The sequence below is a fragment of the Xenopus tropicalis genome, chromosome 9 (assembly GCF_000004195.4).
Source record: "Xenopus tropicalis strain Nigerian chromosome 9, UCB_Xtro_10.0, whole genome shotgun sequence".
Classification (NCBI taxonomy): Eukaryota; Metazoa; Chordata; class Amphibia; order Anura; family Pipidae; genus Xenopus; species Xenopus tropicalis.
The window spans coordinates 58339202-58357479 of NC_030685.2; the positions used below are offsets into that span (position 1 = coordinate 58339202).

The 18278-nt window shown below is 37.3% G+C and overlaps 1 protein-coding gene across 2 annotated transcripts in view; it reads right to left on the bottom strand.

The window, feature by feature from the left end:
* The window catches only part of bard1 (BRCA1 associated RING domain 1), a 37040-nt gene extending 18991 nt beyond the window's left edge, over positions 1 to 18049 (bottom strand). Inside the window, exons 1-7 of one of the 2 annotated variants that reach the window (XM_018097509.2) lie at positions 17767 to 18049; positions 16297 to 16353; positions 15347 to 15495; positions 11972 to 12043; positions 7496 to 8397; positions 1515 to 1595; positions 397 to 569 (exon numbers count right to left, since the gene is read on the bottom strand). In XM_018097509.2, coding sequence (XP_017952998.2) covers positions 397 to 569; positions 1515 to 1595; positions 7496 to 8397; positions 11972 to 12043; positions 15347 to 15495; positions 16297 to 16353; positions 17767 to 17903 — 1571 coding nt within the window. In that variant the 5' untranslated portion in view covers positions 17904 to 18049. The remainder of the gene's footprint in view (positions 1 to 396; positions 570 to 1514; positions 1596 to 7495; positions 8398 to 11971; positions 12044 to 15346; positions 15496 to 16296; positions 16354 to 17766) is intronic. The other variant, XM_002931994.5, reaches the window with a different exon arrangement.
* Between the last annotated feature and the right edge of the window lie 229 nt (positions 18050 to 18278).

Sequence of the window (18278 nt, forward strand, 5' to 3'; positions counted from 1 at the left end):
AGAGAGCAACAGCATGCCATTTCATTAGGCAATAAAATTAGATTAGGAAATTGACCCTAATACTGTGTTGTGTAAACATAACAGGGAATTTAGATTATAAACTCAACTTGGGCAGGGATGTTAATTAACTTTTTTTTTTTTTTAGGAAGAGACTACTGATAGAACAGTGGTAAAAAATCCACGTCCGGCTTGGGAAAGCAGTTCTAATGTGTAGCGCTGGCTCCTTCTGAAAGCTCAGACTCAGGCACAGTGGTGCCTACACATTAATATTACAGCAAAAAAATACATTTGTTAGTTCAAAAATAACATTTTAAATGGTAGATTGAATTATTTGGAATTTAAAAAAAAAAAAAAAAGTACACCATAAAAATCATGACAAAATGCCTTTAAACTTACACTGCCTCCTGGGAAGCTCCATGAGACAATAGCAGCTGGACAATGGCAATGTGGCCATTTTTAACGGCATCATGAAGTGGTGTATCATTCTGGTAACCTGTAGTGTTCACTAGCGCATGGTGCTGAAGCAGCAGCTCAACAATCACCGTGTGTCCAAGATTGCAAGCTTCATGCTAAAGAAATCAAATGAGATTAGGCTATAGGCAAACAGTTAAGAGTTCAAGAGATTACAGTCCAACCTGACAGTCCTGGATTTTAAAACCTTTAGGCTAATGTCCCATGGAGAGATTAGTCACCTGCAATAGATCTCTGCGACAGCGGGTGACAAAGGCCTTCCACTGGCAACAAAGGGGACTGAAAAGCCTTTTGGAGAGATTAGTCGCCTGCTATAGCAGAGATCTATCGTGGGTGACTAATCTTTCCATAGGAAATTGGCCTTTCATTAACCATTAATAGTATTTTGTTAGAACAGTCAATGGAATAGAAATGACTAGACTGTACCCTCAATAACAGTCATAAAACTACAATTAAATGTTTAGTGTACATTGGAAAAGTTGCTTAGAATTAAATTTTCTTTTATCAAAAGAAAGTTATTTTAGTATATAAAAATATCAAATTCCATCTCCAGTAACCAGTAATATTTACAAATATTCCAGAGGGAGATTGGGACTGCCCAACAAAAGCGTTATCCCCAGGGTATAGGTATGACATGGGTATGAATTCATGAACTGTCTATACCCCTTTAAGTCAGAAGACATTTGTTAATGGTAGAAAAACAGTACATTTGTTTTCAACCAGAATAAAATGGGCCTTGAAAAGGAGACCGGCATATAATTATAATGTTTATTTTAAAATGAGGCAGAAAGGCAGTTAAAAGTTTTAGCTCTGGACCAACAGGAACTGCAATTTTTAATTATCAATATTTTCCCTAGGAACACAATGAGATTAAACAGCAGACATTGCTACAGATCTCCGGAAGGATCATTAGTTGCATGCCTTGTAATCATCACTCACTGACAATTCTTAGTGATTTTTTTATTTTTTTGCTGGTACTTTGCCTGGGAAACACAAAACTATATTGGATATATCGTGATATTTCAAAGGACAAATAAACTTACCAGTGGGGTCCAACCAGCATTGTCCTTCACATTAGGATTTGCCCCACTCTTAAGAAGGTCCTCCACTCCTTGAATATCACCCTGTGTAATGAATTAAGTTGAGCATAAGTACTGAGCTTTTGCCTTCTTGGTACAAATAGAAAACAAATACACTAAATTTTAAACAACCCTTTTAACTCTGGATATGAAAGGCATTGGTCATAAATAACATTACAGAAAATAACAAAAGCCCTTCTGATATTCACAGATAACGACTGCAGTTACAACTTTAAAATATATGACTTTAAATCAATATAAAAACAAACACAAAATTATGCCACACACACACACTTATGGGTATATAAAAGACTTTACAAAACTGTTAAATATATAACATATATACAATAATTTATAGATTTACACAATACTGTATAAATATATAACATTGTGCACATAAAAACAGCACTGATTTATGAAGAACATACATATCTAGTAGCCTTAAACCTTTAGATTAAATTTCTGGAAAATTAGATTTAAAGAATTTAGCATACAGATAAAATGTTAATTTTATTTTTAATGTAAAGGCTGCAAAATGGAGCCTTTATTTACTATGGTTAGAAACCATATGTGCAGAGGGTCCACCATTCATTTCCTAGAGAGCAATAGACTAAATAGTGGAATATACATTCATTTATAGCAAATTTCAGTCTCAGATTATTATACTTCAGATGCTTATTTAGGCTTCTCCCGAATGTAGCCACAGATAATATTACTCTGACTTTAGACTGACTGCAAACCACAGAAATAAAATCCCATCTCCATCTCTATTGTATGTAAATACAAAGAAATCTAACTTAAGGTGGCCATACACGTGGCGATCCGACGATGTTTCGTACGACCATCGGTCGCACGAAACATCGTAAGATCCGCCACACACCATTCAGGGCTGAATCGGCAGGTAAGGAGGTAGAAACAATAGGATTTCTACCTCCTTCTGCCGATTCAGCTCTGAAGGGAGAATTTTGGTCAGGCGCCTTCTATGGCGCCCGATCAAAATTTTCAAACTTGTCCGATCGGCGAGTCGTCCGATATCGGCAGCTTCCTGCGATATCGGTCGACTCGCCGACATGCCATACACGCACCGATTATCGTACGAAACGAGGTTTCGTACGATAATATCGGTGCGTGTATGGCCACCTTTAAAGGGAGCACATATCTTCTGAGCATTTTAAGAAGTTTGTGGCATAATTAGGTCTAAACTGGAGAGACCCTACACAGATTAAGGAGTTCTCAGGTTCCCCATCTGCCTTAAAAGGAGCAAAATGTTTTTGCATGATATGCCACTGCCCTCAGCTCACTGTGTAATGTACTTGAGATTCTTTGGATGCAGGGCCCACACTTTTACTGTGTTGCCACTACCCATTTTTCTCCCTTCATAATAATTACGATTGCTTTCAATGCATACTGTGTAAAACTGCTAGGAGGGTGTGGCATGGTCAAGAATTTGCACTGTATTGTAAATGTGTGGCATGGCCAAGGGAGCTGTATTGCCACCCTATACCTGGCGCCACAACCTTAAATGTTCAGTTGCACATGCTGGGCAATACTCATCGGACAGGATAGAGCTGCTCTCAGGTCATTGCCTCCTATCGGAAAGGGCAGCAGGGGAGAAGATGCTGGCAATACATTATTAAAAGGTTACACTATGGAAGAGGATATGATGCCACCAGCATAAATAAAACATTTGAATGTGACTCATTTAATTGTTTTGCTCTTGCAGAGCTGTTATTGGAGATCTTTTGAAACAAAACTTATTATAGATATATATCTTTGTAATTTAAGAGAAAGTACATCTTCTAAACAATATTTTAATTACACAATATATGCACACATAACCAATAAAGATCATCTGTTTCACTGCCCATTTCTAATAAATATATTGGGACATAAGGACCTGGACAGACAAGCTATATAAAAGTCACAAGAAACCCGTTTGGATATTAAGCCCACCATATGCAATAAAAGGACCAAAGATTGCCCACAGCAATCAATAAGAATGCCTTGAAAAATGCCCCTAACTGCCATCTGTGATTGGTTGCTACAGGTGACAAGACCAGTAGAAAACTTTACACCTTTTAGTTTTTGTGTGGCTGAAGTGGTTACAAAGATCTGACACTCTTACATGGGCACCCTTTAATGTCACCAAGTTAAAATAAAAATAAGTATATATCCTGGATGACAGCCTTTATCCACATATCTGCAAGGTTTCCTCCACTCCCATTGTACAATTTAATGTACCTTGCAAGATGTGCACAGGCTGAAAAAAAACCAAACATACATGAACAAGACATGATGATCATTTGTCCAAATGATTTTCTGGTTATGGTAGTCATGTTGCATGCAGACATTTTTGAAGGGCATTCTTCCCAGTGAATCAGAACCACAAGCAATAAATGTTAAAAATAGCAGAATAAATAACAAGCTTAAAGGAACAGTAACATCAAAAAATAAAAGAGCTTTAAAGTAATAAAAATATAATGCACTGTTGTCCTGCACTGGTAAAATTGGTGTGTTTGCTACAGTAACACTACTATAATATATATAATAAGCTGCTGTGTAGCCATGGGGGCAGCCATTCAAGCTGGAAAAAAGGAGAAAAGGCACAGGTTACATTGCAGATAACAGATAAGTTCTGTAGTATACAATAGTGTTTTATCTGTTATCTGCTATGTGCCTGTGCCTTTTCTCCTTTGAATGGCTGCCTCCATGGCTACATAGCAGCGTATTTATATAAATTATAGTAGACTTTCTGAAGTAAACACACAACTTTTACCAGTGCAAGGCAGCAGCACATTATATTTTAGTTACTTTTATACACTTTCATTTTTTGGTGTTACTGTTCCTTTAAATGAAATGAAAAAGAGTGTACGAAGAAGTATTTTGATCTCCCAGGTTATCAACTTTCATTCATCTTTCTTACAAAGTTATTGTCAGGCATACAATAGTTAGCTTAATTGCGGGAATTTGAATTTTTAGTATTCTCCTGGAGATGTTCACTGGTTCCAGACCAATTTTCTTACCAATGGAGCATTTCCTGGAAAATGCATGATAATCAGGCACAGCATCCATTGCCTTCCAAAAGATTAAATTATCTCAAAGCAGGCGCCAAAAACTGAGCTAACAGGCATCCTAGAATGGTCATATAACAGTTACTATTTCTGCATATAAAAGGAATTCTAGTGATGATGGCTGTGATTAACTACCAGACTGAGTATCTAGCATAAAGAAAAAACCCAATGGTTTTTAAAGTTAAATGTAATTTATTTAACTCAAGCTGTAATATGGTAAATATACTAGTTTTTAGGGACATTAAGTATGTGTATTATGCTTTCACCATAACAATCACCAGTGGGACTCATTTATCAATAACGAGAAACTTTGCCCCTAGTTAGTAGCCCATAGGAACCAGTAATGGATTCCCTTTTTTCATCCAGATGCAGGTTGCCATGGGATACTTCCTAGGTGCAAATCTGCCCAGTGTTGATAAAAATAGTCCCATAAAGTCTTCTAAGTGGCCGATGTGCTGTAATAATTTAAATTCTAATTTAAGGAGGATGAAGAGGAATTTAGCACAAAGTAGTTTACGTCTGTCAACTACACATTTCATGTAGATGAAACAACAACGCAACTGGCCCAGTTAGTAGCAAGATAGCCTGTTTAGAGAGACTCAGTTCTGTTTTCCAGGCATCGCTTGTCCATCACATGTGATAACCACCCTCCTGTGACAAATTTAAAAAGTTGTATTAACCGAGACAGGGAGAGGGGAAGTATGTCAGCAAATCAGCCAATTCATTTAAAATCTAAAGTTTTGAAGATTTTTAACAAATATTTAAAAGCAGGGGCATCAACTGCAGCAAGTTTGGAGTATACACTATGGGGCTGCTTTATAAAAATGTGCGTTTAGAGCTTAATACATAAGAAAACTTACTAACACATTCTATTTATTCTTATTGGATTTTTAGAAGCGTATTTATCAAATGACAAGTTCTAACTTTCAACCACTGATAAATATACCTCTAGAAATCTCATAGGAATGAATAAAACATGGGTCAACTTTTATGTATTAAGCTTTAAAGGAGAAGGAAAAGTAAAAACTAAGTAAGCTTTATCAGAAAGGTCTATGTAAATACAGCCATAAACTGTGCTGGAGTCTGAGCAGCTCGCTTTTCTCTCCCTCCCCTCCTTGAAGAATGCTAAGAACTCCCTCCCCGCCCCCTTAGGAATGTGTTATCTGGACCATTCAGCAGGAAGCTTCCTCATAGTCTTACAAACTGTGCATGTACAGGGGTCTTGGTGCAGGAGTGAAGCATCATGGGAATTTTTTTTACAAAGCTCAGCGTTTTTGTTTTTCCTATGAGGCTTCTGATCATCTGAACAAGAGAAATATGGGGAGACTGAAGGGCACTATAGAGAGTGAAGGTATTCCTGCAGCTTGAGATTAACACTTTATAAGTCTTTCCTTCTCCTTTAAACATTTTGCTAAATCTGCCCTTAAATTTCCCCTTTAACAGTTTAAGGGGCTGATTTACTAAGACACAAATTCGAATTGGAAAAATTCCGATTGGAAAACGAACATTTTGCGACTTTTTCGGCGCCTTTACGTCTTTTCGGAAATTGTCGAGACTTTTTCGTTACCAATACGATTTGCGCGAAAAAACACACGTTTTTCGTAGCCATTACAATTCGCTAGTATCTTGTCGCGACTTTTTCTTATTGAGCGCTCGTAAGCGGCGGGTGAAACTTTCAGACTTAGCATGATTTTGGAAGCCTCCCATAGGACTCAATGGCACCCTGCAGCTCCAACCTGGCCCAAGAAAAGTCACCATACTGAAGCTTGAATGAATCCGAACGCTACGAAAAAAATCTCAACATTTTGTGCAACTTTCGGAATGGCTACGATAAAGGCGCGACTTTTCGCGCAAGTTTTAACGCTACGAAAAAATCGCCAGATTTTGCGCAACATTCGTAATGGCAACTAAAAAGTTGCGATAATTTTCCGAAAAATCGCCAAATACCGATCATTACGAAAAAACCGCAATCGGACGCATTCGGCCCGTTCGTGGGTAAGTAAATGTGCCCCTAAGTGTGAGAAATGCAGCTTTTTTTTTTTTTAAAGTTGGGTGGATTGTGTAAGCAGTTACCTGGCAAATAGTTGGGTCTCTCGAGGTGCCTCTAATAGCTAAGGTACTGTAGGGCTGGATTTATTGTTGCTGGAAGCAAATATTACAATATCCCTTTTCAAGGATTTCTGTAGAAAGTTTTCCCTGCATGCAAACCTTGACACTTTGAAATACAAAGTTTCTTTGGCATTTCTTACTATTTCACTCCTTCACTTCAGCTGCCAAAATCCCTGTAAAAGCCATCCTGAAGGCCAGCTAGTGCAGGAGAAATAAATCATGGGGATTACAGTATTGCGTTGTAAGAATATAGTTTTTTTTTTTTTATATTTTCCAAAATATTGCTGAATATAATAGACTGCATATAAACCATTGCATGATTGTGCTTTTACTAATTTCTATATTCAAAAATGCATAAAAAGGGCAGCAATGCTAAAGCCTGCCTTGTTGCTTAGGTTAACAACAAATATATATAATTAGCAAACAGCCCAAAGAAATTCTACCCCTGTATTCCCATATGGACAGTGCCTCAAGCTGCCCTCAGTGTTTTGGGGGCAGTAGCTAATTTATAGGGAATTCTCTTCATAGCAGTCACTATGTGCATTCACAGATACTCTGTGCTGCCAAGTACAGCATTCACTTTTCTCAGAGAGGCTGCTTCTTATTGAAATGTGAGGATAAGACAGGTTGCTAGCTAAGCAGGCAATGCCCTCTCCTATTGTTAAACTTTTAAAGTGAAACTGCTTTAACATAACAATGCAAAACTAATTTTTGAAATTTTAGCTGCTTTAAGAATATCTAGCTATAAACAAATCCAGCAGTTACCTTAATTGATGCCAAATGCAACATTGTCTCTCCTTTGTGGTTTCTTTTTACATTTGTCAAATTATTCGGCGAGATCTGCACAGTTGTAATTTTTTGCCCTGATTTGCCACCATTCTTCTGCTTCGCGTGGGGTGGAGGAGTGGAACACATTTTAGCATCACATTGTGCCGTCTCCGTGCTTTCTGTGTTTTCAGCAGATTTATGCCGAGACGCTGTTTTAGTTCCTTTATCAGGTGAGTTTGCTTTTAAACTTCTCTCATTTAAGATATCGCTTGACCTTCTTCTTAGGCGCTTTGAGGCAGAGGATATAGGAGTTAAGTTTTTTTTGCGTTTCACAGGATTTGTTTTTTCCTCTTTGTTTTGGTTTTTAAATGTGGCACTGGGACTGGGGCAGTTCACTTCTTTCAAACTGTTTGATTGCATTTCCACAGGTTCATCCAGGCCACACTGATTCTTAGGAGGGTTTATTTCTTCCAGTGTGTCATTCTTCAAGCTGCTTTGTACAACCACCTCTGGACTATGCTGCATGATCATGGAGCCACAAAACGAAACAGATTTACCCGACTTGTGTTCCTTGCTTGGATTAGATAGCTCATCTATTTCATTCCCTGTATCAATACCCCATTCTCTGTTAATATCTTTCAATTTTTTATTTTTTCTAGGTTTTGGATCAGGTTTCTTTTTCACAGGCTCACTATCAGGAGAATCTGAAACATACTCGTATGAGGTCATTTGTGGACAAGTTTTTGATGAAAACTGTTGGCTCCTTTCTGTTTTTTCCATGACGCATCTCACCTTCCTGGTCCGTGGGCTAAACCACATCTTTATTTGTTTTTTCTTGTGCTTTTCGTTAGCAGGGTTTAGTCTGTGCAACATATCCTGACATAAATCCATTTTGTTTTCTGTAAGAGAAGGGAGAATTATAAGTCACTTTTAGCAGTTTATGTAAGCACCATTAGCTTCTAATAGAAGCAATTGTTTTGAAATGGTTCTCTTCTTTAATGGTGCTAAAACACTGTACTTGTGGGAATACATTTTACCTGTTAAGAACTATTTTACTTGACTCTGCTATTTCTCAAAAGAACAGCTGTGGGATATTTTAATAAAAAGGCACAATAGAGACAGAAAATTGGCCTCTACTTAATATACCACATAATAAGACAGCTTTATCTTCTTCATAGAAATCCTTGCTCTAACCAAAACCACAAGCAGATATTATATAAAAAAAATAATTTTATAGTGCACTTAATAGGGCCAAAATGACTGCCGATCACTCTTAAACACTGCTATTAATCTTTCATACTAAAAAGTGATGGATTGCATTTTACTGTATGTTAAATTTTTTTTCTTTCAAGTATTCAGTATAAATAATGAATATATATTTTTTTAAAAAAAAATAGATCCACAAAGATAGTCAATGAAAATTAACACAGTAAAATATTCAGACAATAACAATCCGGACACCTAACTGGAATGGGCTGTACCAGATAGCAATGTCAGCGGTTGTGCACATCAGACTATTATAATGCCTATCACGCCACTTACCTGATCCAGACAAGACAGCACTGTAATAAGGGTGAGTTAACTTTCGATTTAGTGAGTCATAATAAAACAAAATATTTATCCAAAATCAAGTACAAAATTAGTAAATGGTTTCAGCTGCATTTCTCAATTATATCACAACCCAGTGACAAAGGCTTGTGGTGCTGAAAAGCAACCAGACTCTGATGTTTTATGGTTTTCATTAAGGAGGTATTTGTCTGCCCATTTCCAAAAGTCTGAACATAAAATACAGCTAAAACGGGTTGTTTGGCCTAACTAAAGGCCATGCAGTAACCGAATAAATGAAACATTGCACAGGTCAAAGTGGCCATGTAGTCTTCACTTGCTAAATCTGTAAATTCAATGTTATTTGAGTCATTTAACTTTTTCAGTTTGGAATGTACCCTAGCAACCAGGAAGAGGATAATGATACACAGTAAAAATATAATATAATATTAATATATTATAAAATACTGTATATTCAAATTCATGCCTGTTTTCTTGATACTGCAGTTAGATATCACCACTGATCCGTATTTAACATTTCCTTATCACTCTGTTTTTGCCGCTAGACTCTATTGCTTTCTTTGCTATAAACACATCAGATTCCAACAACTGGGCTTTGCCAGCTGAGCCTAAACACCCCAATAATGACTTAAAGGAAAGGCTAATAAAGAGTTAATCGTTCTTAGCATTCTTGAGGGAGGGGGGAGCAGCAGAGGGCATAGAGCTGCGTGTCTCTGGCACATGCATTACAGAGACAGAGAAGTCAGTGCAGCATTTCTGTGAGTGCTTATGGCTGTATTTACATAGACCTTTCTGATAAAGCTTACTTAGTTTTTACCTTTCTTTCTTCCTTTAAAGGGGAATACGGCTTTGAGTATTCTTCATCATATTACCATGGGTTAATGACTATAAGGCCTATGCCACATGGTGCTGGGTACAGGCATGTGGAGCAGATGTATTATCATCATCAAGAGACAAGGTTTAAATCCAAGGTAGGAACTTGGTGGTAGCTTTAGAGTTTACTGGAAAAAGGCTATTGATATTATGAATCCATGGCACGTTACCTATCTAAAGTCTTTCCTAAGAAAATGTTACAAATGAAAAAAGGAAAGTTTAGATTTGCAAGGATTACAAAAAGCCCTATTCATTTATAAAATAAATAAATAAAATACTGCTCCTTTAATATTGTATAGGGCTATTGTAAAGTTTCAGACATGTAAACTTATAAAACAATTATGGCATATTTATGAAAGAAAAAAAATTTCTGACTCTAGACGGTATACAAATTATCTCATGCACTGAGAATATTTAAGGTTAAATCCGTGTTCTTCCACCATCTACTGTAACAAAAAAACTCATGGCAAATGAAGCAATTACAAAACACAGCTTTAGCTACGATTAATCTGCATCAAAGAAATATAATGATCCACACTGTGTGCCTTTCAAATTATTTCCCATTACCAACAGAAGTTGAGAAATCTCTTTGATAAACTTGTCTTTTATTAAAATATAAAAAGGAAATGTTTTGGTGCCATCTGGGTAACATTTATGCCTATGCTGAGAAATGATTATTTTCCTTTATAGATGAAAAAGAAAAGGCATGTCGTTTAAACACCAGTCATGCAATGTTATGCTAAATGTTGCACAAGCAAAGTGACTCAAACAGAATAATGCTTTTATCCAAATATATCACAAAAGATATTAGTGATTATATAATCAATCATTATAAGCTTATTAATCCAAAGAGAGAAATGTAGTCTAGTAACTAATCTGCCCATCCCAGGAAGCCAAGGCTGAACAATACATTCCTTTATCTCAGTAGTTTGGAAATATTAGAAATATGTTGCACAGTGCAACAGGGTACAGAATGAAAGACCATTTTTATGCACCTAATGGAGAACATAAAACATATAATAAAATACAGCAGAAGAATTACAGGGAAAAAAATTATTGTGAATAGAAACTAGGATATATGAGGGTTTATTTACTAACACAGGTGCCAATATGGACAAGTGCAGTTGCTCCTAGCAGTCAGATTATCTGTCTATGTTGCTATGGACAGCAGTACTGGGTAATTTAGCACCAGTGCTTGCAAATCAGTTCCATGGAGTGTTCAGAAGTTTTCCAATAAGCTCATAGTTGAATCTCGCTGCCTGTGGTGAATATTAACAGCATATCCTTACTGGCACTGACCTATAGCACCACTTGCTGAACACCCTAATTTGTTGCATTTTGCAAAACAAGAATACAGATCCAGAATATACTTCATATTTTATGCTATATAAGGGTTAACCTGTGCATATGTTTGGGCATGAAATTGTGCTTCTGAGTGCTCCTCTTAGGGCTCCTAGTACACTTGAGGTAGCTGGCTTGAAAATTGTTTCATTGTTCCTTATGGGAACATAATTACCCCATAGAAAATAATGATACCTATTTAGAGCCAGCTTGGACTAGAAAGTTCTTATTACTCTGCGGGACATAAGGCTCAAAGCCACCCTGGATCACAGTGACCTAAGACAGTGTGCTTATATCAAACCAGGCAGTACAGTTAGTGCAGCATCATTACTGTAGAGGCAACCAGGTTTCTCAGTGCAAACTACATTTTAGAATGCCTCCAAATATACTGCAATTACTATGTAAAATAACGCTTGCATACTGTAACAGTAAGCAGTATATGAAACTGATAGTTAATCCAGAGAAAGGCAAAAACCCCATCTGAAGCGTCTCCAATTTGCCTTTCTGACTTCAAAATGGCAATCGGACCAGTCCCTGGATCAACTTGTACCAAGATCTATTTTCAATAACCCTGTATTTTCTCAGTTACTATAAAGCAATCCAACCCCTTCTTGAAGCTATCTAATGTATCTGCTCGTACAACTGTTTCAGGGAGAGAATTCCACAACTTCATAGATCTCATTGTGTAAAAACCTTTTCTGAATATTAAGATGGAACCGACTTTCTTCTGATTTGAATGGATGCCCTCATGTCTGCTCCAAGGCCCTATTGGTAAATAAAGCATTAGAGAGATTATTATGATTCTCTTTATTAACTGGAATTCTACAGGCAACAGACTAGCTGGGGTTGCGGGCATGTGCTCAAGCACAGAGTTGTGCCAGACTCAATAATTCCTTCTTTTAGTATTATATATTATTTTATAACTTGTAATTGGCTTTCACTGTTCTGAATTACATTTTTAGCCCTTGGAGAGTCCATTTTTACAGTTTATTATTTAGAAATATATTAAATTCTCCACCGACATTATGTTCACACATTTACTAAAAATCAGGACTTTGGACTGGACTTTGAGTATATAAAGAATTATTTTAAAAAAAAAATCAACCAAGTCCTTGTCTATGTGACAAGTGCTTTTCTGTGATCGTCACAAGTTTCCTTTTTCCTAATTACCACCTTCATTAAAGAACTGTTAATTTGCAGAAAGAGCTGTTAAAACAGGTTTTTGACAGCATGAAATTATACAGGTTAATATTCACAGAAGAGAAAACTGTGAGGGGGGCAAGATAAACAATTCAGAAGAACAGATCACACATCATGCAATATAGTACATAGGAAGTGGCTGCTCAGCTATGTCAGTCCACCAAGTGCCAAAGTGTTTAGTCAAATAACACAGCCCTCAGTGGAAGGGGGGGGGTGTAGATAAAAGGAGTAAAAGAAGCATATATTGGCCCTGCAACCATACCAACAAATCACATTTTTGTGGGTAACTCATAGGTCCCCAAATTGCTGCAGGGCTTTCTGCACAAATGTAGACAGGAAACGAGGGGTTCTTGACTCAATAGTTTAAAGGGGTTGATCACCTTTAAATTAACTAGTATGATGTAAACAGTAATATTTTGATAGAATTGGCAATTGGTTTTCATTTTTTATTATTTGAGGTTTTTGAATTATTAAAGCTTTTTGTTTAGCAGCTCTCCAGTCCTATTCTTAGAAGCTGGTTGCTAGGGTCCTATTTAATGTAGCAACCAGCAAAGATTAGGCCATTCTACACCATATTAAAAGTTAAAGGGGTGGTGCACCCTTAGGTTAACAACAAAAAAATAAAACTATACTCACAATAGGTAACATATAACATCTCAAAATATGCTGAAATTTAAGTACCTGTGCAGGTGGTAATACAGTAAATCTACTGACTGCAAGAATTCAGTTTTTTTTTTAAAGGAACAGTAACACCAAAAAATGAAAGTGTATAAAAATAATTACGATATTATGTACTGTTGCCCTGTGCTGGTACAGCTAATGTGTTTGCCTCAGAAAGACTACTCTAGTTTATATAAACAAAGCTGCTGTGTAGCCATGGGGGCAGCCATTCAAAGTAGAAAAGGCACAGGCACATAGCAGATAACAGATAAAGCCCCATTATATTCTACAGAGCTTATCTGTTATCTGCTATGTAACCTGTGCCTTTTCTCCTTTTTTCCAGGTTAAATGGCTGCCCCCATGGCTACACAGCAGCTTATTTATATTAGCTATAGTACCGTTACTCTAGCAAATATACAACTTTACCTGTGCAGGGTAACATTACAATATATTTTAAATACTTTAATACACTTTCATTTTTGGTGTTACTGTTCCTTTAACATACTTATTTTTCAGAACACAAATAAAAATTGCTAAATGAATAGGGTTATCAAGTCACATTACCAGAAAAGCTGCTCTGAGTCCTCTATCAAAAGAAACATATGATTTATTTTCTTCTGTTGTTTGTGCATGTTCTTCAGTATCAGACATCCTTCTCTCAGAAAAATCTTAAGGGCACAGCAGAGTCTGCACCGCTCCTCTTTTAGTTGTAACCTGAGCTACCAGCAGCCAGAGCTGCAGCATGCAGTTACTATGACCAAGCAATTATGGCAGCTGGTATCTTATACAAACAGAGGGAGCTTCTAAGGCTGTTAACTCAGGTATGGTAACTCTTTCTACAGAATATAGCGCTGTAGTGTACACTATTGTGGCTATAAACTGCCAAAATGCCTTTGCTCCTTATTTAAATATTGTTGCTTTATGAGAGACATCAGTATCAGAACACAAAGCAAAGTTCTCCACTGCAAAGCCTGCAGTAATTACTTTTCTCAAAAGACCATTAAGTTTTATGGATATAATATAATGCAATATTAGAATAATGGCCAAAAAATACTAAATGGGAAGGTTAACTTTTTAGAAAAAGTTATTCTATGTATTCTGCAAGCTCAAAGCAAATTCTTTTTAGGGAAAACATACTATTTTTTTATAGCATATCACCTATCTGAACATTGTATCAAAAAAATAGCACCATATAGGTCACCTATATAAACACATTTCACAAATGGCTCATATCATTTAAGGCAAGCAGATACAAACAAATTTATTTAAAGAAAGAAATGCCCATTTAGAAAATATTTAAAGTGTAATTACCATCAAAGTCTATTTATATTTCAGACTGTTCTTATAATTTTTTTTAAAAGGAGATAATTGCTACTACAATAATTACAATAAAATACTTCACAAGCAAATTTAAAGGAACAAGTAAAAAAAAAAAAAAAAATTCAATTAGAGACCCTTTGAAGTGTAGGACTGCACTTTACACCACACTTTGCTTTTGGCTTCCCACTGCCAAAAAATTGGAAATATTTTTGCACTGAAGTTCAAAGCAACACTACAGATGATTTTTCAGATCAAACCAAAGCTGCTACACATGTCAAACCCTGGATTTCATAGGGTCAGATTTATAAAGGTGTGTAAAGAATGGTGTAGAAACTGGTGTCCAATAAATGCCATATTGATAAAGTTCTACTGTTGTCCTTAAAGGCGAGGTCAGACAGAGCATCTATCTGCTTCTGTTAGCCCTGCATTTTTCTGCCGGGCTGAGAGACCCTGATCTGCTTCTGTACACTCCTGTGTACCTGCCTTAAAGGCTATGGCAAATGCCAGAGTGTGGGCACACAGAGCAAAGCCCTTAGGGTTAAAAAAAACACAAACAAAAACATCATGCACTTCAATAGCAGAAATCACCCGACAATGAGCTGCGTCATTTATTTTATTCTAGACTAATGCTGTAATTTACACCATTTTTCAGACCACCTCACAGCTGGTGGTAGTATGCCATCAATAAAGCCTAACCAATTTGTGTTGTGAATCCCTTACTATCATGGCTCACATCAGGGAAAAATTATAATTAATGTCTAATTCTCCTAATATTTGGCATTCTTAGTAGTAGGGAGCTTTTATTAGGTCTTTTGGCTGAGCGAAAAACGTAACTCTTAAATGTACGTAAATATGATAAAATGATATACAATGAGAATTTCTGCTTACCATCTGTTTTGCCCTTACTCAACAGGTTTCTCAGATCAGCACATAGCTGTATCATGTTGTCCAGTTGTCTGTTTATTTGTACATCGCACGCCCATGCAGGTGTGTTGCACAGTGGACACTCATTCCCAATATTCTCATTCACACATGTCCTAAAATGAAAACAAAATATAAATACTTAGCAGTATGGTGCCAGATCTTTATTAATAGACAGCCCTAAGCCTATTGCTCAAAGGATGTATTCTCAGGTGCGGTTTTTATTTATTTATTTATTTTTAAACAGCGTGTAGAGGTGCAAGACAATAGTCATTTCACCTGACATTCAGTCCAATGGAATCCATCTGTTTCAAGTGGTGACAGGTAGCAAAAAAACTTGCTAGGTACCACTAATGACAGGTGGACAGGTTCACTGAACTGAATGACAGAACAAACAACCACAATGGGGCCCTTCACTGCCACAATAAAAATGCAAAGGTTTAATATGTAGCTTAAACTTATGCTAGCCACACTTGCTAATTAAACTTTTAAGGGGGAAAAACACTTGAAATAGTAAATAGTACACTTGGCACACTCTGGAGTTGTGTATGTGTGCAAAAACCACCTAGTTTATAAGTGCAAAAAAACATGTTTGCTTGTTTATAAATAATACAAAGAAGTATACATTCCTTAGAATGTCCCATGAGCTGTCCGGAAAACATAGATCTAGCCACAGGCTAGTGAAACACTTTTCCAGCAGGTAGCAGGAAAGAGAACTGACTATGCCATTGGCCCTATCTGCCTGTATGCCCAAGTCTTCTGGCATTTGCTCTGCCATCTTTTTTTTAATACAGCTGTGATGTTTGGGTCTGGGTGGGTGGTTTAAGGATGTGATAGGGATCATACACAGGTCAATTTTATGTAGAAGTGCGCATCACTAACTGCTTAGGGACACAGTGAGATTGATTAGTACTCACCAACAAAACACATGTTCACATCCACCCAAACACACAGGATCCTTTAGTATAGACATACTAGAAAAGAAGAATAGGAGTCAGAAACAATGTATATTTTGAAAGCGAAACTGTCTAAAAACTTATTAATTATTTATAAATCAAACAACTAATACAATACAACTAAATCAAAAAACAAATACCAGCAGGGAAAAAAAGCAGATTCATTTTATGTTATAGAACTTTAAGTCTTTTTCAAGCATGACAGACAGCTGGAACTTCAGATTTCATCTATTTGGTTGCCGTTTGATACTGTTGTACAGAGGAAATATACTCATACACCCCGCTGCCCATTTATAGGATTGGACTAGGACAGTTTGTGTAATACAAATACAGTGATGTGTATTATACAGTGAATACAGTGCCCCCTTGTAAAATAAGAATATTATATTATAAGTTACCGAGGAGTTCAATGACCATTTAAAAAAAAAAAAAAAAAAAAAACCAGGAGGCCGAAGGCTTTTAAACAAATGATGGAACTCAGAAGATATCACTAAGGACCGTTTATAAGGATACAATTTACAGGATATTCATGGTAAACAGTCCATTTGGCAAAAGCACTATTGGTAAAAAAAGGCAGTGTACTACCCCTGGAAATAGAGACTATGAATGCTGTACAAACAAGCCCATCCCTAACCCTCTTTGCTGTGTGTGTCTCAGGCTTACAGATAAAGAACCTAGAGATGTAGCGAACTGTTCGCCGGCGAACTAATTCGCGTGAACATTGGGTGTTCGCGAACTTTCCGCGTATGTTCGCAATATGGGTTCGCCGCGTTTTTTTCGCTGGGTTTTTCTCAGCCTAAAAAATGCCGCACAACCACATATGGCGTTTTTCAGCCTAGTACTGGTGTAAGCAAATCCCGTTTCCATGGTGCCAATAGCGCGAAATAGCAAAAAACGCTGCGTATTTTTGCTAGGTCTGCTCGTTTTTACGCAACGCTTTTTCAACAAAGTATTTTTTAGAGAAATTTTTTTCTTTGATCCCCCTCCTGCATGCCCCTGTCCAGGTCGTGGCACCCTTTAAACAAATTTAAAATCAGTTTTCTGGCCAGAAATGGCTTTTCTAGGTTTTAAAGTCCGCCTTCCCATTGAAGTCTATGGGGTTCGCAAAGTTCGCGAATATTCGCGCTTTTTGGCGTAAGTTCGCGAACGTGTTCGCAAACTTTTTTTTTTTTTAGGTTCGCTACATCCCTACAAGAACCCTTAACAGCACAGGGGTTTCATTTGCTTACTGGTAAACTAAGTTCTTCCCCACCGACTATAAAGCAGGAAAACAAAAGCACTTTCAGTTTCACTTTTAAAACAAAAAGTGTGTTTAGCACTATTTGCACAAACCCTATTCATTCATTATATATCTTATGTATAGGCCTGGATAAGAGGCATGACTCAAACCCAGTATCCCATAGCAGCAGATGCTCTTTCTAACAGCAGTACCATTTGGAGCAGCACAAATTTCTCTCCAGCTCCCCAAGTGCGTCCCGTGTCCGCTCCCAGCCCGGCGCATCCATCAGAGGAGCTCCTTCCCTCGTTGTTTCCTGAGGCCGGTTCCCAGAGCGCACCCTTAGCAGCATACCGAGGGGAAACTCACTCCAGTGACAAGAGGTTCCCGAACAGATCAACTATGACCCGAGCTTCAGAGCCGGAACTTGAAAACGGCGCCAAAGAGAGGGAACCAACACACACGCTTGGCTCAGCTGACTGGGAGGGGCGGGGCGGGGCGGGGCGCTAGTACATCTTGTCGCTGTGTGAGAGATAGGGATAGGGCGGAAAGTGATTACATGTGCTGGACATTGTCGCACGACTTGAAAGGAAGGACAGCTTTTGGGATATTTTCAGGCGCTCAAATGAATTAATCTCTTCTGCGTTTCTTTGGGGGAGAGAGTAATAGATAGAAATAGTAATAGATGGAAATAGTAATAGATGGAAAGTCACAGAAATAATCCCAA